We start from the raw sequence: 27580 nt of genomic DNA, 5'->3' as shown, positions 1-27580 counted from the left end.
TGTTAACAGATGGAACCAAATTGTAATGTATTACCATAAATCGTATTTCTAATTTATGTAGTGCATTTTGGTTCATTTTGATTCCAGGTATAATAACGTTGTCAGGTAACACAAACTAAAAACAAATTACTTTACGTGGTAACTGGTTTTATTAAATTCAGAAATATTATGACTTATTCAGCCTGACCATATTAGAAGAAATAAGTTTATATCAGTTTTTTTTTTTGTTTTTTTTTAAGGGCTACTGTACAAGTGATCCAGTGCGACTCTCTTGTACTGCGAAAACTTTCAAATGAATGAAATTGTTTGAATTGTAGCCACTAGAGGGACACACACACACACACGCACGCACGCACACACACACACACACACACACACACCCCTTCCCAACTCTGGAAACACTATCCAACACTCTTGGAGGAGCATGTGTGTAAATGCTCCTGCCGTCAGTGCTTTACCTGTGACTTCAGCACATCACGAGAGGAGGATCGCAAGGAGAGAAACTCATGTAGGACCGAAACATGGGCTGGTCTGCTTCCATCACAGTCTCACTCTTAAAAGACTGAAGGATCCCCACCAGAGCTCACAGCATACACGAGCAGAGATCCGCGATGCTCTGGACACCTCCGGACCTCCTGCAGACCCTCTCACTGACTTCAACTTCAACTTCAGCACAAACAGCATGTGAATGTGCTCCATCCTCAGATATGACAGCCCGTCATGTTTGGACGTGTTCTGCGCTCACGAATTGTTCTTAAACATTGTTTTGCGAGTAGAGAAAGACAGAAGTGCACAGAGTGTGAATGAAGCTCCTTATTCATTGATTACTGATCGAATCGAAGAACTAAAAAGAAGACTCACTTTTGCCTGCAGAAGGAGTAAAAAGAACAACTCCAGCTCGTAGAGCTTCATGGATTTGTGTATCTGGAACATTCGTCTTTGACAAAAGATTGTGAAAGAAGAGGAAAAGAAAAGAAAACAACAATAACAAGTGGAAAGACTTTGGAGAGGAAGAGTGCGTCCGTGCGCAATTCTCTGGCCATCCTCCTCATCGTTATCATCTCTCTAGTTTTTAATAAAATGAAAGTTTGGACTTTTCTCCAGTGTCTCGCCATCCTGCTCGTCCTGTGTGTGGGGTCAGACTGCGGGACGGTCCTGAGAAAGATCCGATCCAAACGCGAGCTGGTGAAGATCAGAGAAGCCAAAGCGGTCTTCCCGGGGGCTTGTGCCACACGGCTGCCCCGGGGCAAGCGCTCTTTGCCGGCACTGGACCGCCGGCTCCCCCGCCAGCGCGGCCGCTCCTCTCCAGCGGAGGATGCGAGCTCCTCTCGGGGGAAAGCCGTGTATTTCACGGGCAGAGGGGACCAGCTGAGACTCAAGCCCGGCGTGGAGATACCAAAGGGCAATTTCACCCTCCAGATGTGGGTCAAAGCGGAGGGTGGGCAGCGTTCCCCTACCGTTATAGCTGGTAGGAACAGATTTATGCATTTTACGTGAGTTTGAATGTTGGTGGAAGAGTAATGCATGTGAATGATGGCGCTCGACCGGGTGACTTTGACAGTATTAACTTCCAGATAAATCAATCAGTTCCAGTAATCACTTCAACGCCAGAGACTCCATTTAACTCATTTCTAATATTAGCTAACGAGACAGGAACATTTTGCAGCTTAGGTTTGCTGTTTCAGATCTGAGCGCGAGAGTCTTTGCGCGTTTGAAGAGGCACCGGGTTTACGCGCACGACCCTCGAATCCCTGAAAGACCCCAAATCCCCCCCACCTCCATTCAGCTCGGGGGGGGGGGGGGACATGAGAAAAGTGAAGCTGTTCTCAGCGTGCAGATGTCTTAAACGCGCGCATCGGTTACACAAATTACCAAATCGCATTGCATTGCATTGCATTTACGTTCTCATCCAGTAGCCGCAGACTTCAGAAAGCGCAATTCTGAGTTTGCAAACACAACTGTTCTGTACGTTGACGCTGGTTTTTCAGTGAGTAAGCATTACACCATCGCTTTCGATTCCGCTTTCTGCCGACAGAGAGCGTAAAAGACACAAAACTAGTCTTTTTCTGAAAGTCATGAGCAGAAAAAATGCTGGCTGCTAGACGTGAGTTTTTTCCAACGCTGTCACGCACGACTAGAAAAGACCAGAGTGAGAATCCACTAGTGATCCGGCAGTGGGCATCACTGATTTACGCGGGGCTTCTGATGTCAATGCACCCCCCCTCCCCAGTAACCCACCACACTGAGATGGGATGACATCATCTGTTTCAGGCTTGCAGTGGGTTTGCATTGGACTGAATGCCTGACCAGCACAGTATCTCCCTCAAACACGCATGTATCCGATCCATAAATACATGCATTATGATGATGCTGTACTGTGACATAATCAAAATGTAATACAAAAGTCTGACATCACATTCAATATTTGTGATTTTTCCATTTATGTAAACAAGGATTTACAAATGATGAGTTATGACATTACACACTGTAAGACACAAATCTATAGAAAAAACATGTAATTACCAGCACCTTTTACGTTAAGGTAATGACCTTCAACCCTAATGCAATGTGTCATTTAAAGTAGGGGTACAACACCTGTGAAAAATCAAGACAAAAAATGTCTTGGGCTGTATTTGAAAATGAAAATTATGTCATCATTTACTGACCCTAATGTATGTTTTTTTTTATTTTTTTTATGTGGATGGAATTAAATATGGATATCATAAATCCATGCAGTGTGATGTTTTGACTCATATAGATTTCTTTTTGACTGTGATGTACAGTATGCATTGCACTCTATATAGACTGGCTCACCCATAGACAGGGAGGGCTGCTACCTAATACATTCCTTTAAAATATATATATTTTTTCAAGGTATTTGAAGAGCCCTTGTCAGTGAATATGTGTTGTGTTAGGATATTTAAAAGAACAAAAAAAACCAAACAAACAAACAAAACAAAAAGAAGTGATTGAAGTGGACTCTGGCTTATGTAGTCATGCTTAATCTTTTAAATCTAATTCATGCCTCTGAGAATGAAGACATAAGGCACTTGTTTTGAGGGAGGCCAGTGCTTATTTTCAGCAATCATTGTTCTTGTTGTTGTTTTTACGCAGCGTTAGTCTTAATGTCAAGACTTAATGTTGTTATTGTCTTGTTTTGTTTTTTGAGTCATGTTTTCAATCTATAATGCAGAAGATTGAAGAGTGTGTGGAAAGAGGCTGCTGAATAGGAGCATTTGACAATTTGATAGGAGCATTTGAGTATTTGACAGCATTTGACATAGGAAACATAAAGCTAAATATGTTATGTAATATGTAATAAAGCCACAAAACGCTTATAAATGTCCTAAGGCCAGTAAGTTCAGCACCCCGAACAGCGCTGCGTTTGTGTCTGCAGGATGGATGGTGGATTTGGCTGAGTGCTCTATAGACCATGAACATTATTTACAGTCATGACTTGGCAGTTGAAGAAGAACCTGAGACGGACATCACCAGACAGCAGATTGGACAGAAGATCTAGCTGGTTTAGATTGCTGAGATGGAAACCGTACAGGAAAAACCAGATTGTCTTAATTTGAACAAAACCGAATGTCTCCAACGGTTCAACACGCTAGATTGGTGTGAGAGCAAGAAAAAAAGTGCTTAGCTGACACTGATCTTCCATAATGATGAGATACAAAAATTGACTTGCACAGCAGATCAGATCTGAGATACATTGCAAGCTTGACCGGTTAGGTGACATCAAAGGAAGGACGTTTATGCTTCAAGATGGTCAAAACATGGCTTGACAAAGACAACATACTGTACTGTACTTTTTTGCTATATAAACTTGTATAATGCATTTAACCCCCAAAATCCCTAACCCAAGATAATATGTAAGTGTGCCACGTGCAAAGTATTCTTTTGATCTTGGACTGGCCCAAAAACAGCAACAGTCTAAATTGCACACACTACTAATTCTTGTTTTTGAGTGCACTGTTCAGTGGCGCCTTTATGCAGGTTCATGTAATTTCCTGATCCCATCCCTTCCTCAGCTACTCTGTTGTTTCCTGTCAAAGCAAATTTTGCATTATTGTTTCCTGACTTGTTGCAATTGTATTTCCCTCCTGATGCATTTGTTCTTGTACATTCTCAACCACAGGTCTCTTCGACAAATGCTTCTATGCCTCCAGTGATCGTGGATGGCTGTTGGGAATTAAAGCTGTGAGTGAGCAAGGAAACCGTGACCCGCGTTTCTTCTTCTCCCTTAAGACGGATCGAGCACACAAAGTTACCTCCATTCATTCGAATGCCCGCTACTTGCCCAGCCGCTGGGCACATGTGGCTGTGACTTACAATGGCCTCTATATGAAGTTATATGTCAATGGTGCTCAGACTGCTGTTAGCAGGGAACAGTCAGGTGATGTCTTCAGCCCCCTTACTAAAAAGTGTAAGGTAAGTTTAATTCTTTCAGCCTTTCAGAATTTTACTTTTTGCACAATATCTTGAAGAGTCACACACAACCAAAAAAAAAAAAAAATATATATATATATATATATACAGTATATATATATATATATATATATATATATATATATATATATATATATATACACACATATATATATACATGTTTGTTATTAGTTAATGGTGAAGTGTGTAATTTCTGTTTCTCTAGGTGAACCAAACAGAACTGCAGAAATATAAATATTTTTCCAAAAATAGGTTTCCAACCAGGCTCATTGGAAAAAATGTGTCTGTGGCAACATTTCTGCAAAATATAACTTTGCTTCTTGCACATTTTGTGACATTTCCATTGTGTCTAGTAAGTTGCACTACATGTGCTTTCAATTGAATCCAATTGGCTGTTTGGAAATGAAACGTCCGATGTAGTAGAGCAAAAAAAGTTGATACTCTATTGTGTTTGAAAATAATGTTCCACCTACCCTAAACCTAACCTATGGTGTTAAAGGGATAGTTCATCTAAAAAAAATCTGTCATCATTTACTCACCCTCAAGTTGTTCCAAACCTGGACGGTATGAATTTCTTGAACCAAACAGTTGATGAGCATATAATATTTTTTCCATTCTATGGAAGTCAATGGGACCCATCAACTGTTTGGTCACCAACATTCTTCAAATATCTTCTTTTGTGTTCACCAGAAAGAAATTCATACAGGTTTGGAACAACTTGAGGGTGAGTATAAGATGACAGAATTTGCAATTCAATGAAATCAGTTTTGCAAAAATGTAGGCAGAATCACCTTTTTCCAATGAGTTATTGTTGCTGAATTGATGTCATTCCAGCACATTTTACTGATAGCACCAAGGGCTAACTTACAGAGCTCTCCACATTTAACACTGGAGTATTTTATCAGAAAACAGTTACACTCTTCACCTTGCCAGATCTTACATAATGCACGTACTGTATGCAAATACAAGTCAACAGATAAATGTAACGAAGTATTCTGATCTAAAACTCAAGGTGCTGATGGTGGGTGGAAATGCCTTGAATCATAACTACAGAGGCTCTGTGGAACGTGTCGGTTTGTGGCGACAGGCTCTCTCTCAGAGGCAAATCATGAGGAACATGCATGGACAAGAGGACCCTGAGGACCTGGTTGACCTGGTGATCCGCGAGACCTTTGAACACCCAGCGCGCAAATGGCTGGCAGTGAAGGACGGCAGTTTCCCGATACCTGATGAGGGTTCTCGTGCTGGGTTGTGGTCTTTGGACACCACCCTGGAGCCTCCAGCCTGCGGACAGACGGTGTGCGATAACACAGAAGTGGTGCGCAACTACAATCACTTCTGGAGCTTCCGTCGCCCCAAAACAGTACGATACCGTGTTGTGAACGTGTTTGACGACTTTCAGCGCAAACCCACAGTCACAGATCAACAGATTCACCTGCAGCATCAGCATCTGAATGAAGCCTTTAGCATGTACAACATCAGCTGGGAGTTGACTGTGCACAACGTCAGCAATTCCTCTTTGTATAACCGTCTGGTGCTCGCCAACTGTGACATCAGCAAGGTGGGCGATGAGGATTGTGACCCTGAATGCAACCACACCCTGACGGGCTTTGATGCTGGTTACTGCAAGCCCAGGACGCGATGCCCTGAACATAAACAAGGAAATGGCATCTGTGATCCAGAGTGCAACTGTGAGAACTATGGCTACGATAATGGAGATTGCTGTAACCCTAGCATCACCAATGTGACCAAGACCTGCTTCAATCCAGCTTCTCATTTAAGGTAAGCTGTGATTTATGACGCCAACTTGCTTAGTGAGCTGCACAAATATTTCAGAGATTGTCACAAAGTCACAGAGACATTTCATAGTTGGTTGGGGTGAGTGAAGAAGAGGGCAGATAAAGGGCTTTTATTTGACATTTATTTTAAAGGCTTTTATTTGATTTCAGGTCCTTCCTGGACTTGTGGTTTGCTCCCTGTGTTTGTGTGAGTTTTCTGCTTCAGTTAAATGCTAAACGTGGATAATTAGGCATTTAGGTATTATAAACATTTGCATCATAAATTTCTGCTTCTGCTTCTACTATACAAATTAAAGCAACTTGACTTAGGTTAAGGTACAGGTAGCGTTGGGGTCCGTTGGCCTACACAAGCTTCACTTCAAGTCCAGGCATAAGTGCAACTTTCCTAGCGGCTTGGCTTCACATTTGTCAGTCAACTGTGAATAGGCATGTAACAGTAGTCATATTTGCCCGTTTTAGGTCTTCTTTTTTATCTTCAGTGTATTGCCATAAAGAGTTTATTTTAGGTTAGAAGTTTTTCCTTTGAGTTTTCCACGTACAGACGACACCATTGTCAAAACAATGCCCATTCACGCGGATCCGCGAAAACAACTAAAAACGCTGTATTCTGCTGCCAGGCCATTAGACGATGAAACACTATAGACTAAACATGTAATATTCATGTGCATGACATCATCGTTTTCAGAGATTCACTTTTTTGTAGTTTACATGGAACCCCATTTTCAAAAATTAGCGTTTTCAGGCACCCAAATGCTGTTGTCGTGTAAAGTAACGGCCAAAACGCGTAAAAAGTTTTACGTTTTTAGTTGAAAACGGTGTCGTGTAAACAGCCCCATAGTGTGCAGTCCGGCTCCACGAGGGCCACTTTCCTGCAGATTTCAGGTCCAACACACCTGCCTGGAAGTTTCTAGAGATCCTGAAGACCTTGATAAACTGGTTTAGCTGTATTTAATTGGGCTAGAGTTAAGCTCTGCTGGATGGTGGCCCTCCATGAGCAGGAATGGACGACCCTGGAAAAGAGCAAAATGGGGGAGTTCAGATTCATACCACTGCTTCCTCTTGGTATGATGAAGCTAAACATTTCTTTCAAATCTCCAGATCAATCTCCACACTTCAGTAGCATTGAAAGTTTATTGAAAGGGAGAAGCTGAAGAGCATGCATGAATAGTGGCCATGTCTCTCTAGGTCAAGGGTAGCCCACCCTGCCATCCTGCAGAGTTTGGCTCCAACCCTAATCAAACACACCTGAACCTGCTAATAAATGTCTTCAGTATTACTCGAAAATGACAGCCAGTGTGTTGGAACAGGGTTGGACCTGAAGGGTGCAGGAAGGTAGCCTACCCCTACCCTAAGCCAGTGTTTTTCAAAAATCACCTTTTCACGTTTTTTTTTTTTTTCATTGATCACCCCCAGTACAATGTTGAAGTCTCTATGAGTTGAATCAGGTATGTTAGATGAGGGAGACATCTAAAATGTGCAGTGGTGGGGGCCAGGACAGGTATGGGAAGCACTGGTCTAAGCAATCTGCAAAGGCAATTGCGGTTTTTTACTGTACTCTCACAACTCTTAATTTATTAATGAGTCCTCCATGAGCACTTCAAGAAAAATGTTTTTATCAAGGATTTTGTCTGGTCCGTTGTATGATGATTTGCTCCAAGCTTTAAACACCACTATTTTCGCCAAAAGAAGAAGAAAAAAAAATGATCCAAGGAAATTGGATTTCTAAGTCTGAGTACCTGAGGCCATTGGATAGAAAGCACAAGATGTTCACAATTCCACCAGAATGTAGATGGTCTGGTTTAACTTTCGCTCTATGTGAATTGTAGCAGTGTTCATTTGTTTCGAAAAACAGGTATAGCCCAAGGACACATGTAGCAATCCAAAGCTATGAGATTTGTTTTAAAGAGGATTTATTGGCTTTAGAAGTAGTTTTTTGGTGCCTTTTTTATTTTAGTTGGGTGGACTACAAAGTAGAAACCACAATTTCAAGGAAGCTTATTTCTTGTTTAGAGAGGTCTCCAAGCAACTATTTTGTTTTCAAATTGTAGTCATAAACGATTGTTTACAGAAGTGCACTCGGCTTCATGGGAAACGTTTAAACATTCCATGTTGTGAGAAAATAGTGAATGAATTGATAAGTGAAAACTACCTTTTACATCTTTGTTTTGATCTGTATGATTCATCCAAATATTCCAGCACTGTCCTTGAATTTCGTCACGCCTTAATTGAGCTTCTCGTTCAAGAGAAAGCAATGTTTTCTATTAGCCGTTCTGAAGGCTTTCCAGGCCGCAGAATCGCATCCAATGGTATTCCTGGAGCTCTTTAAATGACTCTGTGTGCGGGCTATGAGGTGACATCAGTCACAAAAAACACGCAGGTGGTTTTTCCCAAATATTATCCCATCGCAATCATCAAGAGACTGTTTATCACTGGATATCCAATCCAGTAACAGAAATCAGCAGTTGGCCAATCCCGAGCATTCGATGGAAATATTGCAACTGATGGATGAAAGATGGTTTAGAAAGATTAGAGTGAGAAGAAGCAGAAGAAGAATTTTCAGATAAGCACCCCAAGTGGTTGTTTATTTTGTTTTGATTATGGGATGTCTAGGGAGACAGACTGATGGCTGCGCCGCGGACATTCGTCAACATTCCGTCTTAATTGTGGAATTCTGGAAGAACACTGCGCTACATGCGTGGCACAACAATGGCTGTGTGGTCGGAGGTTTATTTTTGTAGACCCGAAGCCTGTTACCACTTTTCTTGTTTGGAAATCTAGCTAACAGGAGACATCGGGTTGGAGTCTCTGAAAAATGTGAATGATATCTGCTTAAGTTGTCTAACATGTTTTAGGCATGTGTTTTAAGTTATTTCTCCATGCTTTTTGAAGAATGTATACAGTGCCAGATTGGTATTGCAAGCAAACAGCCTGTCTATAGAGAGAGGGATTTGTGTTTTTATCCTCACAAGCTCACTGATCGGATCTGACGGCATATACCTTGGACACAATTGTGGTTAACCCTGAGCTAAAGTTAAACACTTGTGTGAATCCTCACCATGTGCACATGCTGTGCGCAGTAATTCATCCCTGGATTTGGATCACGTTGTAGATGTGCAATAAGAAAAATGTCTGTCATGACTTTGGTCCAAAGACTAGTCACAGGTGAGAGGTGATACTACGTTATCATTTGGCTCTGTTTCTCGACGTCCATGCTTTCCCCTTGGCTATTGTGTGTGTTGGGTTAATTGATGAATGGGGTTTTCTGAGCTGTCACATGGGTCCTCTCAGGGAAGTCCTTCATCAGGTGCTTTACAGTCGTGTGAACTCTGAGTGCCAATGAAGCCCATAAACATAACATAACCTTAATGGTTTAGCCCTAATGGAGTGCTCTTGTGTAAAACGAGCTCTTAGCATGTTAAGTTAAAGGAGCTACACACTCATAAAAGCACCTGTCACTGGAAAGACACTTACATGCGCACGCCTGGTTCGGTCTGCTAGCTTGCTGCTAAAACGTTAAAGCTGAACTCGGCAACTCTAGCGAACTCTAGTCACTTCTTCGCTGATTTTCCCTTTTGTTGTCGCATGTTTTCCCCACGAGCTCCCCCTATAGCTGTGGGGGTGCTTATATATAACAACACTGTCGTAAGAAACTCACTTTCGGCGGCCTCCTCCCCCTCTCTACCGCTGCTCATGTGCGTTTGTTTTGATCGGAGCAAGCCAACTGTATCGTGTGGAGCTATGTCTACCGAGGTGGGTAATCATTATACATGTGCGTGTGTTTATGTTGAATTGCCGTAAAGCAATTCGTGTTTCGCGCTCGTTCTCGTTCTTGTTCTCGCTTCTCACGAGACTTACAATTTCTATCTTGCCGGGACGGTAGTCCCAAAGTTGCAAGGTTGGTTTTCCGCCTGGGAACGCTGGGGGGAGCGGGGAAAGTCACCAATATCACTAGAACAGGTTGTTTAACCATCCAAATGATTTCTAGACAGTTTTATTAAGTTAAAAAAGTTACCAAGTTCTCCTTTAATGCGGACCAGATTAGGGAAGCAGAGAACAAGGTTAAATGGATTCTTGAAAGCGATGTTAAGAGTTGCTATACAACTTCTCCACAGGCATAGTAGAGAGAGTGCTAATGAAAGAACAAAACTTAGTGCTGATTGCTATTGCAGATAAAGAATTTGAAATGTAATGATAATTAGTGATAATTTCATTAATGAAACTTTTTTAGCCACTTTGCAGTGAGGGAAATGTAGATTTATGGGTGTGTCATAATGAGTGCCAAATATGCAGTGGATGCATCAACCAAATAAATGATCTCCGTCTCTGGCTCCAGGGCCTATCTGGATGTGAAGGAGCTAAAAGAGATCCTCAAGCTGGACGGTTCAACGCACCTCAATATCTTCTTCGCCAATTCCTCTGATGAAGACCTGGCCGGAGTTGCTACCTGGCCATGGGACAAGGAGGCACTGACACATCTAGGTACTGAGAAATTGCTACATAAGCATAGTCCAGGTCAAGAGTTTGAAATGCGTTCCTGCAGTCATTTAATGCTGAAAATATCACTGTCACAATCTATTCCTATTCCCATACCATTTCAGTGGTTCCTACTCCCAAGACTCTCTGTTTGCTCGTCATAAATTATAAAAAAAAATGTATAGAGGCCTTGAGTAAATGATTAACGGAAGTAAACAACGGAAGTCGAGTAAACAATGATAGCTATGAAGAGCATGCAAAAGAATATGATCAAAATTCAAGTACATTTTGGCTACATATACACTGCAAGAAAGTGCACGGTTCAGGAGTTTCCCAAAAGCATTGTAAGCCTACGCTGATCATAGAACCATTGCTACCAATTGTCTATTTTTGTCCTCCCTGATTACAATTACTTACACAGCACTCTAATTACCTCTTATAAATATTGAATATGAACACGACCAAACATGATGATTTATTGCATGTCGATGCTTTTAAAATATTTTTAGTGGTCCACCAAACATCAGAACACTGCATCTGATTGCAAAGGAAGACGAGAAAACATCTTACTATTGAAATAAACAATGATCAGGGCTGCGTATCTCAAAAGCATTGTAAGCCTAAGTAGATCGTAGAACCGTTGGCATCAATGGTCTCTATGATCAATTTAGCTCACAATGCTTTTGAGCAGATTGATTGAACAGATGAGTTGAATGTGAGACTCAAATCGTATTTCAAAATATTAGGTCTTCCAACAAGAGCTGATCTGTACCAGATACCAGTGAAAAAATGTGGGTTTGGTTGACAGTGTAAATGCAGCCTTCATTCCACTAATTCAGATTCACTCTATATCACTTCAGTTTTCTACAAAAACAAAATCTACTCAAAAAGACAAGTTGAAGGATAAGCTGTTGTACAGTAGATCGCAATGCAAGTGCAAGGGTCTAACATTTCAAAGGATGTCATTTACATGACATACAACCAAATTTAAGTTTGTTTTGACTTAAATACATTTGTATTTCAAATAACATGGTATAAACTACTGTTACAAGAGACAAACATGATTATTTAAGTGCAAGCACGTCAGGGTTTACACTGTGTTTCTTCTCTTTTCATAGGTGGTATAGTTCTGAATCCGTCTTTCTATGGTACATTTGGCCACACTCATACCATGATCCATGAGATCGGTCACAGTCTGGGACTGTACCATGTGTTCAGAGGCATCTCAGAGATCGAGTCCTGCAACGATGCATGTTTAGAGACAGAGCCCTCGCTGGAAACCGGAGATCTGTGTGCCGACACGAACCCCACACCCAAATACAAGCACTGCAGGGACCCTGAGCCTGGCAACGAAACGTGTGGCAACCACAACTTTGTTCAAACGCCCTTTAATAATTACATGAGTTACGCAGGTAAGAACAAATGCATGGAAACTCCCCTTTCTCAATCTGTCTTTTACTAAGGAAATCACAAAGCCAAATAGTAAACAGACAGAAATACTGCTATAATTAATACATTGACTTATTCTTATTCACCACAACAGTGTAACTTCTTATTGATCAGAAACTTCACCCCTCTCTCACCTCATGCTTGTAGCCTGCTTGAAGAGCACTGAAAGCTTAAAGCATTGGTAGACATTTCCAAAACTACTAAATGGGATTTTTGGGATGCGCACAATAAAAGGACACTACAAAGCATCCATACATTTTGAAAATAGCATTTGGTCACTAAAAATAGGGCTTTTATCCTTTTTTTTTGAATAATCAGTCTAACATTTTGCCTAAAAAAAGTCAAGCAAAGATAAAAGCTGAGAGGGTAGGGCTGTCAGGTTGGAATAGCAGGTGAACTGTGTATCATTTGCATAACAGTGATAGGAGCCATGTGTCTTTATGCTCAGTGAGCTTGTGTATGTCGAGAAAAGGAGGGGACCAAGCACTGAACCTTGAGGCACCCCAGTAATGTGACGACCTCTCCTGGAAACTTTAACAAAATCTTATGCTTTATAAGTCTTTGTAAGACAAGACTTAAGCCACTGAAGTACCATACTGGTGATGCTCAGGAGGATATCACATGAGGGCTGCCACTTCTGTAGCTGTAATTAAATTCCAAAAAATGTTCTTACTAATGCTAATATCATAGCTAGCATTTTATGTTCCGTTTACTAAATACATACAGTTAAATCATATTTTCATGCTTTTTGCATAATTGAAGACTTGTTTGTAAAAGACATAAAAAAGTATTCATATTTGCCTTTGATTTTTCTTAACATATTACATGTCTCATATTTCATCTCAAACAGTCTCTTCACTGACTAACTGATTTTTTTTTTTTTTTTTGCACAGTATATATTTGTTTATTTAACTCTTTATTTTGATTATAATAGTTCTTCAAATGTAATTAATATGTTTGTAATATTTTAAATTATCGAACTCTGGGACATTTGAATTAACTTTTTTACTCAAGTTTGTCAGATTGCTAAAAGTTACTGTTTCTCATGTCAGTTAAAATTGCCAACTATAAAAAATGTAAAGTATTGATTTATACAACGTTGTTCTTTGATCTTCTCGACAGGAATGCCTTTTCATGTGCCATGTGCTATCTCAGAAACTATGTAAAATATCTGAACTTACACATTTTTTTCCCCAGATGACGACTGCACTGATTCCTTTACACCTAACCAGGTGGCTCGCATGCACTGCTATCTGGACCTCATCTACCAAACCTGGCAACCCGATTACCGGCCCCCTCCAGTCCCCATGGCACCCCAAGTGGTAGAACAGGAACAAAACTTCATTACTTTAGAGTGGTTTCCGCCCATCTCTGGCCACTTCTATGACAGGTGAACTCAGGTTGCAATGGCATAGCACATATCCTAGAGACTATTTTAAGAATACATGTAGCAAAATATATATCAGCATTTGTTGTGCTCTCTGGGAAGATGCAATCTGATATAGGAAAAGACGTGGAATATAAATGTGGACGTAGGCAGAGAGGAGACATGTCTAAGCATGTTCTGTTTAGTAAATATTGAAAGAGGAGAAGTCTGAGACATTTTGTAATAGTTTTTGAGTACAGTGAGAGGATAGATTGCAGGAAGTGCAAAACAACCGAGAATTCTCAGCCTCTGCCAAATAGCTAACACATGCTATCAATTAATAGCGCTATTTCTAAACTGCGTTTAACTGGCTGTGTCGTAGATACAGTGGAATTGTTCACATTGCCTTCCAAAATCTTCTTGTTGGCACTGGATATCCACATTTCATGACTCAGATCTGTGGAACTTTGTTGGGTTGAGTCTCTTTGTTATTTTGCATCAGTTTCCTTAGAGCTGAATGCAGTCAGAAATATATATTTGTGGGCCTGCAGACGGTCCACGAGAGACCATTATGTGAGAGACAGGTGGAATTCACTAAGGCGAGCGGCAGGGGAATCCCCTCAGAGGAGCATGTCCAGACATGTCGATCTGAAACTCTCCACTTGGACCATGTGACATTGTTTACTGTATATCCATATAACATTCTAACACCACAGTCTGACTGCTTAAGCAGCAACCAGATTTGTCATTGCCCTCTGACTAAAAGTGCTTAATGAGTCATTGAGGCTGATAAGCGAGTTCTCACACCAGAGCAGTCTTGGGGTGTAACATTTTTAAGTAGTGTGACAGTAGCGTAACCGTTTCCAAAAACAGTGTAGCCTACAGTAGTTTTTCCAGTAACAACCTGCTTTTTTCAAACAAGTAGTGGTGTAGCACAACAAAAAAACTGTGATGCATTTGGAAGACGCTTTTATCCAAAGCAACTTGCCCTGGTTACACCTAGTATTAAGATGCGTTTTGGGTCGATACCCATTTACACCTGGTGTTTTAATCTGTCTCTTTTGTCCACTTTCAACCACTTCTGTCCTGATTTCTTCGAGGGGAGGGTCTATGGGTGGGTGAATGTAAGTCTTTTAATCTAATGGACAAAATAAGCTTGTGCAATTTACATATGAACACGATCGGAGACATGGAGAGCAGCGGCTTTCGTTCCTGCTCTGACAGCCGCAAGATCACGCTTGGTACGTTTGTCGGGTTTTCAAACCAAACTTTGGTCTTAATGCCGACAAAGTTTGATTCCCATCTGGCTAGGGCACTTCCCATAATGTATTTTGAAGCTGTTTGAACACATTCAACCACATGAGGGTTTACACTACGAAAGCAATCCGGTCTAATGAGTTTTCGACTACCTCTGGAAGTGGTTGAAAGTGGACGAGCTCAACGCGTTGTGTACCCTGTTTACTCCTGTATTTAGCGTCGTCCACTTGTGATCATCCGATGGACCAAAACACATCTCAATACCAGGTGTAAACAGGGCCTTACACTGCATTCAAGATTCACATTTTAGCCCTTGTTTAGCTGAACTTGTGACCTTGGCATTGCTAGTGCTCTATTGCTTGAGCTACATTTAGAAATAGGAGATTTTTTTTCTTCATTTTTAGATTTTTGGCTTTTTAGAAATATTATGCAATATTATGTTTTCAAAGTTAGTGTAAATGTCACTGTTCAAATTCACGCTAATTGAGATCCTTATTTTTTTTGTGCTAGAAACATGGTTTTGATTAAATAACTATATTTACAAATATTTTCAAGACCCTGATTTTGTGGGGTCTTTAAAAGGGCAGCGTGACTACACTAAACTATTAGTGCTGATTATATTGAGTGCACTATTTTTGGTATATTTATGATTTCTCCCACTCTGGCATGCTAAACAGTTTTTGCCCCATATTGAAGATTCCCATCTAACTTGCCATCTACTTGAATTTGCTGTATCTAAGTTGCATTTTGTCTGTCTCTGTTGGTTTCCTAGAGAAGTGGGATCAGTATGTGATAAATGTTCAGAGGGTCACGTCCTTCTACAGTACGCCTCCAATTCTTCGTCCCCGCGCCCCTGTTCCCCGTCTGGCCACTGGAGCCCCAGAGAAGCCGAGGGTGAGTTTGTGTACCACCACCATCACATCATTTCTTCTAAACACACTTGCTCGCCTTTGGCTAGTCCTGCACCCAGTCAATGCTTCTTTAGAGAATCGACGTACCGACTGCATCACAGGCTATTGCGTGTGTTGTGTCTAAGATGCAAGTGCCAAAAGTGCCTGAATATTACACATTTTTTCAACTATCCCGATATAGAGAGTGTGTCATAGAGTTGATTAACTCGTCTACTGTCTGCATTCCGGATAAGTGTGATTTAGACTCAAGCAAAAGCCTTGAGAAAATATTTGTGGTCTGTGCATGTCCCTGGACAGACGCTTGTGTGAATTTCTGGTCCAGAATTTGTAATGCTCAACTGTCTCTGCAACCAAAAAAGAAAACCTCAATGTCTCTGGCCCATTGAAACTCATTACAAAAAGGTCCGTATGTCTCAACGGGATACTTGCTTAGCAGAGTCAAACAAGTGTGCCGACTCTCCTGGTCAAAAGCATGCGATTGCCAAAGTCTCATGAGTTCATGGCGGCAGCATCCCAAAGGAAATGTTTGTTGTCTGTTGCCATGGCAAATTTGCATCCCAAGAGCAAGATTCTCATTTAATATTCTTCTGGTGTAGTAGGCTATCCAAACCTGTAGATCTACACTACTTGTCAAAAGTTTGGAATAATTGATTTTTTTTAATGTTTTTGTGAAATAATATTATTAGAATTTAAAATAACTTATTTATATTTTAATATATCTTAAAATGTAATGTATTCCTGTGATGCAAAGCTGAATTTTCAGCATCGTTACTCCAGTCTTCAGTGTCACGTGATCCTTCAGAAATCATTCTAATATGATGATTTGCTGCTCAATAAACATGTCTGATTATAATCAATGTTGAAAACAGTTTTTATTCAGCAAAGATGCATTGAATTGATCAGTACAGACATTTCTAATGTTACAATGATTTCTAAATCATCATATGGCACCGAAGACTGGAGTAATTGCTGCTGAAAATTCAGCGTTGAATAAATTAAATTTCAAAACATATTAAAATAGATAACATTTCTTTAATATTATAATGATATTTTGCAATATTACTGTTTGTACTGTATTTTGTATCAAATTAATGCAACCTTGGTTGAGCATAAGTGACTCTACATATCTTAATTATTCCAAACTTTTGACCAGTAGTGTACTTTTACATCACATTTCAAATTCTATAGTCCCTTAAAGGGATACTCCACTTTTTTCGGAAATATGCTCATTTTACAACTCCCCCAGAGTTAAACAGTTGAGTTTTACCGTTTTAGAATCCATTCAGCCGAACTCCGGGTCTGACGGTACCACTTTTAGCATAGCTTAGCACAGATCATTGATTCTGATGAGTCCAGTAGCATTTCTTTCAAAATGACCAAAGAGTTTCAATATTTTTCCTATTTAAAACTTGACTCTTCTGTAGTTAAACCGTGTACTAAGATCGACGGAAAATGAAAAGTTGCGATTTTCTAAGCCTATATGGCTAGGAACTACTCTCATTCCGGCGTAATAATCAAGGAACTGTGCGGCTGTACCATGAGTGCAGCAGGCGTAATGATATGACGCAGCGCCTAAAAATAGGTCTAATAGGTTAGACAAACTTAGTCCCGGTCACGTTGGAAGAAGTTACCGAGCTGGGGACTATTTTTAGGCGCTGCGTCATATCATTACGCCTGCTGCACTCATGGTACAGCCACACAGTTCCTTGATTATTACGCCGGAATGAGAGTAGTTCCTAGCCATATAGGCTTAGAAAATCGCAACTTTTCATTTTCTGTCGATCTTAGTACACGGTTTAACTACAGAAGAGTCAAGTTTTAAATAGGAAAAATATTGAAACTCTTTGGTCATTTTGAAAGAAATGCTACTGGACTCGTCTGAATCAATGATCTATGCTAAGCTATGCTAAAAGTGGTACCGTCAGACCCGGAGTTCGGCTGAATGGATTCTAAAACGGTAAAACTCATCTGTTTAACTCTGGGGGAGATGTAAAATGAGCATATTTCCGAAAAAAGTGGAGTATCCCTTTAAAGTTGTTTTGAGAGAACTCAACTCAAATACAGGGAAAAAGAGATATTGAGTGAAATATAGAGATTATCCAAAGCAAAATTATTGTAAACCTCTTATAGAACCATTTGATAATTCAGTGTTGTTGTTTTTTGTTTTGTTTTTTACAAACAAATTACAGCAAAAAGTTTTCTGTTCATGTTACCCAACGACAGGCGTCTCGAACACTGTAGTCCTGTCTCAAACTCTCTCCTCTAAATGTGATTTTTTTCTATGTGAGGGTGCTCAAACAAACCGATGGGGTCGATGTTTGGCGGGTTAGCATGGTCCAGTTACTCCCTGTTGGTTTACGTAACTGTTCAGGATCCCAGTGAAGGATTTCGGACTATGTGTGTTCTTGTGGCGGCATCAACGTTGCCGTGATGGGATTTTCAAAGTCTGTGCCCCTGTAGAAAAACGAGTGGCTGTTGTGTGCCAGCCGAGCAACTGCCATTGAAGTGAATGAATTGCATGGAAGGCTTTCTCCAGGTAACATAGAGCTCATTGAAACAAACAGAGGAATGTTCTGATAGTGCCATGGTGAAATCAACCCACGGCTCATAGTTGGCTTGGTGATTTACAGTGTTCTTGTCCAGTGTAGTGAAGAATGATTTAATGCATGTGTACTTTAAATAATTCCTCACCATGTCAGGGCATTGTGACACTGGCTTCTCACACTGATCTCAGCAAAGCACCCTAGATCTCTAACAACACTTTAAATCTTGGTTCAATGAATGCATCCTTTTTCTCTATTTTCGTGTCTTTTTTTTGCCTCGCGATATGTCTTATGCTTGTTCTCAGTGTAACTGTGAACAGCTAAGTGAACAGTTAGCTGGCGATGGAAATTTGTTCCTTTATAAATAGTCTACACAGCTGTGCTGCTCCAGAATTTGCAGACAGCTGCTTTATTAATTATTGTTTGTGAGCATGGCTGGCATAAAATAGCATTGTGTTAGGTATGCTCTTACTCTGCAGATCAGAGCATTCTGGGTTCTTGTAGGAGTTTTGGCTGGTGATATATAGTGTATAGGTTTTTGTGGTCAAGTCAGTGCTGTTTTACAAGCATTAAGGTCATTGTTTGGAGGGGTGCTTTCATGAGACGATGCGTTTCTTTGCAGTTAAAATTATTCCCATGGTCAGGAGGCATTCGTTCATGCATTTTTGGTGAGATGGTGTCTTGCAGTTTTGAATCAAATAAATGCAGCCTTGGTGAGTATAAGAGACTTCTTTCAAAAGAAAAAAAAAAACGTAATTATTACAAACCTTGGGGAAAGTTACTTTTAAAAGTAATGTGGTACAATATTGCGTTACTCCTTAAAAAAGTAACTAATTGCGTTACTTAGTAACTTTTTATGGAAAGTAATGTCACCTTTTCTCGCCTGGGCTGTGCTTGCTTGATTGTTTTAATAACAAAAACACAAAAGTTCTATTTTTGGCAAATGTAAAGGCCATTTCACACCGAAGGTGAAATGAATAAGCCTCAGACTGAAGGAAGTGCAAATCCACACCTGTACTGTAGAGGGCGCCGCTCAAACAAAGCTTTCAGCTGCAATTCTGGATTACAGAAGAATAGGACACGGGAGAAGAAATGTCATTACTCCGACTGCATCCGAAATTGCATACTTCACAGTACTCATAAAAGAGTAGGAAAAAGTACCGGGATGAACTACTTCCTCTAGTGAGATTCTGAAGTGCATGGGAGAGGATTTATGAATGGATTACATTCATACTACACAAATTCATACTACAGGTGAAACTCGAAAAATTTGAATATCGTGCAAAAGTTCATGTATTTCAGTAATTCAACTTAAAAGGTGAAACTAATATATTATATTACATTCAAAGTGTGACTCATTACATGCAAAGTGAGATATTCCAAGCCTTTATTTGTTATAATTTTGATGATTATGGCTTACAGCTTATGAACATTTTCAAAATTTCAGAGATTTTGAATTTAGGGTTTGCATAAGCTGTAAGCCATAATCATCAATATTATAACAAATAAAGGCTTGGAATATCTCACTTTGCATGTAATGAGGCTATATAATATATTAGTTTCACCTTTTAAGTTGAATTACTGAAATACATTAACTTTTGCACGATATTCAAATTTTTCGAGTTTCACCTGTATATAGAACATACTTTTTTTTAGAAGTCTTTAAGTAATTACTTGTTCAAAATAAGTGCCCAGTCAAGAGTATGCGATTTCAGACGAAGCCTCTTAGTAAAACACACTTATTAGTGTGGTTGAATTGGATCATCAAGTGTCGGCAGCAAAAACATTGGTTAATAAAGTGAGATTAAATACATAAAGTATATTTTTAATATTTAACATGTTTAATTATTGCAGGTTTGCAAAATATTCTGAGTTTGCATTTTACTGTTTTTGTTCATTTTGAGAAAACTGAATCTGTTTTTGCGCATGTGAGATGAGTAAATGCATGCTCACTTTAGTCTAGAAGTACAATAATCATCATGTTCACACACAACGCCTCTGAACTTACTCTCGATTCCTCTCAACATGAGGACAGGAGAGCTGTCAGTCAATACATGGGAAAACAAAGTAACTTGCATTACTTATTTGAAAAATTAACTCAGATGTTTTGTTGAAAATGTAAAAGTAATGTGTTACTGTACTTGAAAAAAGTAATCTGATTACTTAACTCGCATTACTTGCAATGCATTACTCCCAACGCAAGTCACTTTGTTTTCCCATGTATTGACTGACAGCTCTCCTGTCCTCATGTTGAGAGGAATCGAGAGTAAGTTCAGAGGCGTTGTGTGTGAACATGATGATTATTATAGTTCTAGACTACAGTGAGCATGCATTTACTCATCTCACATGCACAAAAACAGATTCGGTATTCCTCAAAATGATATATATGAATATCTATGACCGGTATTGTGATTCAAATCACATTTCAAATTCTAGCGCTTTAAGCTCATGAGGCATTGCATCTCTATGCAATTAAAACGATTCCCACGGTCAAGACGCGTTCGTTCATGCCTTTTTGGTGAGATGGTGTCTTGCGGTTTTGATTTATATCTCTAGCAGATGGAAAGGCTCATTATCAATTGGAGGAGTGTTTCCTCTTCAAAATCCTGCTTTGATGATAATGAACTCATGCAGACAGTGATGGATGCGGGTCAGCGATTGCTGTTAACCTTATCAGAGGGCACTTCACTTCAGAACACATCATTTTACTGAAACGTTCTACGACTGGAGATGGGCCGTAATTTATAAGTTCCTTGATATGGCTCTCTGTTTTTAGGCAGCACACGTTCACAGTTTTAAAAATAAACACACGCGCTCTCTCACACAAACATTAACACTTGTTGCGGAGACATGCCTGGGCTTGCCGCTGCTTCAGCGTGTAAACGGCTCTCTGTTTTCCCTCTTGGAATGATGCCCTGTTAATCTCAGTCCCCTAAACGCGCCCCTCTTACGCCAGTACTCATCCTGCGTGACGTGCCCCGAAGACCCCAGCACAGCTGCTTGGCGATCTGTTTGTTTGTGCTTCTTTGCAGCGTCCACCCTTTTCTCCCGATGGCATTGCCGCTCCACCTGCCGGCCCTGGAGTTCACCGGGTTTGTGGCTCATGTCCTCAAGCCACTCCTGCTGTTTGTATTCGCAACCTTCACGAGTCGGAGTGCCTCTCTCGTAAATCTTTATGGCCGGGAGAATTATTGCAGACAAAGAAAAAAAAAAAGAAAAAAAAAAGCACGAGAGAAAGTTAGAAAGGGGGAACTGCAGATTGGGGAAAACATAAAACCCATTCTTGGCACTTTAGGCCACAGAAAATCACATGCGGTTTGTGCCGTTTGCAGACAACGGATGCAGACCAGCAGAATGAAGGGTTGGTTGGGCTGATTGAAGAGTGAAAAGAAAAAAAGATTCATGTCTTAATGACTAACAGTCTATCTGCATCTGGTCAATCTACATTTTGTAGCAATTTGTCCAGATGTTTGAGGCATGTTTTAATCATGGCACAAACAGACAGTGCTCCGTCTCCAGGCTTGTGCTCCGATATATTTCCAATGTACAAAAGGTCAAAAGTTTGGAATAATTAAGATTTTTTATGTTTTGGGAAAATTTTTATCAAAAATACAGTAAAAACTGTGAGATGTATTTTTACTATTTAAAACAGCTTTTTTATTTATTCCTGTAATGGCTAAAGCTGAATTTTCAGCATCATTACTCCAGTCTTCAGTGTCACATGATCCTTCAGAAATGATTCTAATATGATGATTTACTGCATTTTCTTTATTTATTAATATCAATGTTGAAAACAGTGTTTTTGTGCTGCTGAAAACCATGATACACTGAAAAAAGTTTAGGCTAAGATAAAAAAAAAGGAGAAACAATACTTTTATTCAGCAGCAAGAATGCATTAAAGTGACCTAAAAAGACAGTAAAGACATTTTTAAAGTTACAAAAATTTATATTTCAAATTAATGCTGTTAATTAAAAAAGAATTCTGAAAAAAGTTTCAGTTTCCACATAAAATTTAAGCAACAAAAATTGTTCTCAACATTGATAATCATAAGAAGCATTATCAATAATTGAGCACCAATAAAAAGAATTCTGCACAAAAATAAAATTAGAATGATTTCTGAAGGATCATATGACTGGAGTAATTATGCAGAAAATTCAGGTTTGATCACAGGAATAAATTACATTTATATTATAAATATAGTAAAATAGGGAACAGTCCTTTAAATTGTAGTGCTATTGTGTTATGCAGAAATGCATCTTTCAAAAATATAGAAAAATCTTAATTATTTCAAACGTTTGACTGGTAGTGCATATTTCTGTGTTTTTGTGGACATTACATGGCCATCATCTTGCTAAGGGTTTTGTACTACTTCTGTGGTTAGTGGAGTAATTGTTATAATTGATGTTAGTATACGGTGGCATTTGGCAGATCTTTTAAGATTTGTACCATACAAAAATTTAAAAGGTGGCAATCGGGAAACATGCTGTAACTATCACACCACATTGGGGGAGTGCATCACAGTATAAACAGTTCAGTTCCTGTTGCCAGTAGGTGGCGCTATGATGTGACACACCCATGTGATCAGCCCCTACATGCAGCACATGTTTGAACTAAATCAGACAATACACATCATAGAAGATATACGCCTTTTACTATGTTCCTTTTTTGTTGTTAAAAATGTTGAGTCTTCTGGCTCCACAGTAACTGTTAAACAGTCTTTAATTGAGCCTTTGATCTCATTCAAGACTCAACATTTTAAACAATAAAAAGAATCTAAACTGACAAAATTAGTCTTTAATAATGACTATACACACATATATCTCCAAATACAATACCTTATAAAAGGAAGTAATTATGTCTGAAAACATTGTTTTCAGCAGCAAGGTATTGTACAACCCTGTTTAAATGTAGGGCTATACTAGTTGGCAATCTGGTGGTTATAATATGGTATTACATTTGATTTATTATGTTGACCAAGTTTGGTGGTGAAGGCATGAGTATTTTAAAGTTCTCCACATGTGCTTTTCAAACAATCCAAAATCCATTTTCACTTCAGTTTTAGATAAATCTTAGTACATTAAGTTACAGGAAATGCAAAGTAGAAATGTTGACTTGGCAACTGGCTAAAATAAAATGTTTAAATAATGCTAAAATAATGTTATATATTTTTTTTTTTTTTTTTTTTGCATCTGAAGTCTTCAGATGCAAAAGCCTCTAAGTGGCATCTGAAATTTTCTTGAAATGCTCTAAAATTAGCATTTTTTATCAAGCTCGTATATTTAGTTTCAGTAATTTCACTTTCATGACAATTATTAGGTAATTTTCATTGCCATTAAAGTGAAATAACTGAACATAAACATATACATAAAAAAAAAAAATATATATATATATATATATATATATATATTACTTAACTTCAGTTAACTTTTATTTGATCTCAAGTGAAGAATAAGGGTGTTTATTTATGGCTTTAATTTGAGTTTATAATCCTGGCCGCTATCAGTCACATGGCTGTAGGAAATATGCAGCTCACTTCAGTCAGAATCTGTTTACTGTTTATCAGTATCATTTACTCAGCTTGACCTCAGCTGTTTTCACTAGGCTTTTTCCAACATCGCACTGAAGCAAACCTGTGCTCACAGTTCAATGCACTGCAATTACCTTAAGCGGGATGTTTTCAGCCATATAACGCCCCCCCCACCTTCCCTTTTTTCCATGAATGAGCACTTTCCTAGACAAGCTAATACCCTGATGGTATTAGCTAATCAAGTGAAAATGCAAGGCACTAATTCATGGGTGAATTGTCAGGTCACCTTGAAAATCATCCCACCGCTGCTGTGGCGGCTGAACCCTGACTTGAATACCTCCGGGACAGGGTTATTAGTCCACCATGGAGTCATTTAGATAAAAGATGACAGTTATTCAACTTGTGAAATGACTACCTGATGAATACATTCATTACAGCCGTTTAGGCACTCTTTTTAAAATGTGCTTGCAAGAAGATATGCTCCCATCTTGAAAAGTTCTGTGGCCGGTCAAATGCAGCGTAAGCAAGGTTAGAACGTAAACCTGCGGTATCGAAGACATTTTTATTGTATGTTTACTTCTATTCTGGCCACACACATACTCACAATAATAAACGTGTTGAGATGATGTGGCCTGGAAAGCCAAAAAACTCAGTGCTCAGTTGATTAAACACTGGAATTTTGTGCACTGCCCAGAAATGAGGTTAGCAAATGGAGTTTGCTGTTTCCAGTTTGGAAGTGCACAAAGGAAAAGCAGGAGAACACACTGTCTACAGTGCCCTGGCTTCTCCCCACATTTGATGAATGTTGGGGTACGTCACTCCCCGTAAAATGAGTTGCTGTTGACTCCAAATATGGCTGGACTGCAGCACATGAGAGGTAATTGCCAGGCTGAAATCGAAAGCCTTGTGCGGGCCTCATCCTCAGGTCGCTCGGATTTCTGGTTCTTGCCACAGAAACGAGAGAGAATGTGGAGAAGAAATGGACAGACAAGATTTAACAACATGCATCAAGTGTGTGACTGCGTTTCTCATTGTGCATGACTCCTTCTTCTGCTGTACCTTGTGATTTACTGTTCCTGCTCCACTTCAGATACTGCACAGTTCTGGGTTACTGGTCTTATTTTATTGATAATATGATGCAATGTTTCCTTGAAATGTTTACTACATCAGCTCTGTGCACTGTCAGAAAACATCTGCAACAATTGTACCTTTAGGGGTACAATAACTTGTCACTGGAGTAGTTCCTTTAAAAAGACAACTATGTACCTTGTCAACCCCTGGAAGGTCCATTTCAGTACTACTATGAACTTTTAAGGGTAAATAAGGTACAAAGTTGACCTTTTAAGGGTACTACCACATTGACAAGATGTCATATGCCTAAAGGTATACTTTTTTTTCCTTCTAAGACTGGATTCATTTTATTTTTTTATTCAATATTTGTATGCAATCATATCCATGAAATTTAAGGCTCTCGGTTTGCAAAAGCTTGGCTTGGGTGCCGTAGAGTTATTATTCTTTCGCTGAACAAGATAAACTGTAGAAATCAGGAAGCCTCAAGTTAGTCCCCCTTCTACAAGAACAAAGGAATTGCTTATTTTTTTATCTGTATCGTTTATCTTTATCAGTAGCCTTTCCTGTCATTAACTGGTACAGGAATATTGTAAAAGAGACAGCGTACCACAAGTTAAAACTCTCTCAAACTGAACATTGATTTGAAATACTCTAATAGATTTTAATGCAATTGATGCATTTCTTAGGACCACCAGATGTGGAGCAGGCATGCGAGCCCAGCGTCCGCACGTGGAGTCCGCATAACGGCATGGATCTGCGCATGGTGCCGCCTCCCTGCCCTCTGCAAGGCTGCATGTTACAGCTGGAGTTTGCTCATCCGGTTATCCCAGACTCGCTCACGGTGTGGGTGACCTTCTCATCCCAGGAGGAAACAGTTCTGCCTGCCATCCACAATATCATCTTATTGACTATAAGTGGCAACAACCTGTCTCTGGGTCCCAGCAATTTGTTCTGCGACACACCACTGACCATCAAGCTGGATGTGCACGAGAAGGTGTACGGAGTGCAGTTTTTCACCATGGAGCAACATTTGGAAATTGATGCTACTCTGCTCACGTCCAAACCTGACTGTCCTCTGTGTCGAGAATGCGAGCCGCTGCACTATCGGCTCCTACGGCAGCCGCCGTTCATGCACGCACCCAAGGGCATCATCCTGAGGGACTCGATGCGGAAATACGTGGATAGGTGAGTCTTTCAGATTCAATAATGCTGTAACAAATTGCTCATTTACACCTGATGAATTAATCCATGTTGACCTTACTGTGAAGATGGTAACAGTTCTTTGAAAAAAAAAAAAAAAACTGCTGTATTCCTGGTTAATTATTTTCTGTCATTACATGATTTTAGGTCCTGGCTAGCATTTAGATACTCTTGTCCTGCCAGAAAAGAGTCGTATTGACTTTGGAGCTTGTCTTCGATTTGGAACTGTTTTACCATAGAACAAAAGTAACGTAATTCAAAGTTGGAGTGTGAAATGTGCCTGGTCAGTATAAGGCACAGCAAATCCCTGCTCAAATATTGCGGTGTGTCTCTGTACTTTTTCAATTCTCGAAAGAAGCCAAGAGAAACAAAGAGAAGGATGCAGCTGCTGGTTGATTTCAGTCCAGCGCCTGGCTTCAGAATGCCAGTTAACATGCTCTGCCGTCTTGAGGTTGTTCTGGCCTCGACTGGGCACCTCTGGTTTGGGCAGTAATACACTAACGCTTCCCCATTTAAGGCCAGATACTGGGTCTCTGGTCAGCGTTTCTGTATTGGCCACTTCTGGATGCATGTGAACTTAAGGGTTTAGCTTTCCACCCGCTGATATAGTAGCACAACGTTCCAGAGTGTTTCCAATAGTTGTGGAAAATGTGCAGGTCCAAGATTTATCTACTACCAGCATTGATTTTGAGTTTTTTTTCAGTAATGCTGACCCTTCTATTTTGTTTTTTTGTTTTTTTTTGTGAGCAACAAAGTGCAGAATGTTTTCTGCACACCTGCATCCAATTTTATAGTAGAGGAGATCGGGGATGGTTGTAACATGGGGTTAGTTGTAATACTGTTGGTTTACTGTAGAAATTCATCAATCCAAATGAATCCAAACCAAATGTAGTACCTTAAACTTTGCAGTAATTTACATGTGCATCACATCTATTCCGAACAAAACATCTTGCATCAGTTGTCGCATTCAGAAACGGAGAAAGCCACCTAATTTCATCTGTCACTGCAACTAACCTCAAGCATGACAGCAGTTTTTGCCTCGATTATATGTTAGAAAAGCTTATTTAGCAAATATTCAGTTTCTTCCACTGACCAAATCTTTCCACCTGCAGCCACGTTAAATACCTAGTATAAACACATGCAACTCAGCATGGTGCAGGTTTGCAGATGCAACTAATAGGCACTTTTTCCCACTTTTTCCACCTTAAAGGATTTTTTTTCTTCGCTACACTGTAGCTGAATAAAGCAGACATGTTTTTGATCTGAGGTAGGTAAGGTTTTGGCTCAAGTAAACTGTGGTCACCTCACAGCTGGGTTTGAGAGTCTGTTTTCTGAGTGACGTTGATTCTGAGATCTGAATCAATTATAATCACTTCTTCTGAGTTCCCATGCTGAATGCATGCATTACCTCAGCTCTGATCCAAGAGAGATATTGATCTTTGGTAAATATGTTCTGACACCTCTACCTAATTTGGGTCACCCATGTCTCTCTCACTTGGCACTCGCTCGTTAATTTGAATAGAGAGCCTTC

The 27580-nt window shown here is 39.8% G+C and overlaps 1 protein-coding gene across 1 annotated transcript in view; it reads left to right on the top strand.

Annotated features, from left to right (window-relative positions):
* Positions 1 to 416: 416 nt before the first annotated feature.
* pappaa (pregnancy-associated plasma protein A, pappalysin 1a) overlaps positions 417 to 27580 on the top strand; it is a 100381-nt gene continuing 73217 nt past the window's right edge. Inside the window, exons 1-8 of the mRNA XM_084413643.1 lie at positions 417 to 1468; positions 4142 to 4434; positions 5465 to 6234; positions 10585 to 10730; positions 11843 to 12136; positions 13371 to 13563; positions 15569 to 15690; positions 25536 to 26034. Of these exons, the coding sequence (XP_084269769.1) occupies positions 1081 to 1468; positions 4142 to 4434; positions 5465 to 6234; positions 10585 to 10730; positions 11843 to 12136; positions 13371 to 13563; positions 15569 to 15690; positions 25536 to 26034 (2705 nt within the window). The 5' untranslated portion in view covers positions 417 to 1080. The remainder of the gene's footprint in view (positions 1469 to 4141; positions 4435 to 5464; positions 6235 to 10584; positions 10731 to 11842; positions 12137 to 13370; positions 13564 to 15568; positions 15691 to 25535; positions 26035 to 27580) is intronic.

This window comes from Rutilus rutilus (genome assembly GCF_951802725.1).
Source record: "Rutilus rutilus genome assembly, chromosome: 7".
NCBI classification, from domain to species: Eukaryota; Metazoa; Chordata; class Actinopteri; order Cypriniformes; family Leuciscidae; genus Rutilus; species Rutilus rutilus.
This window is presented reverse-complemented; position numbering and strand designations above follow the sequence as displayed.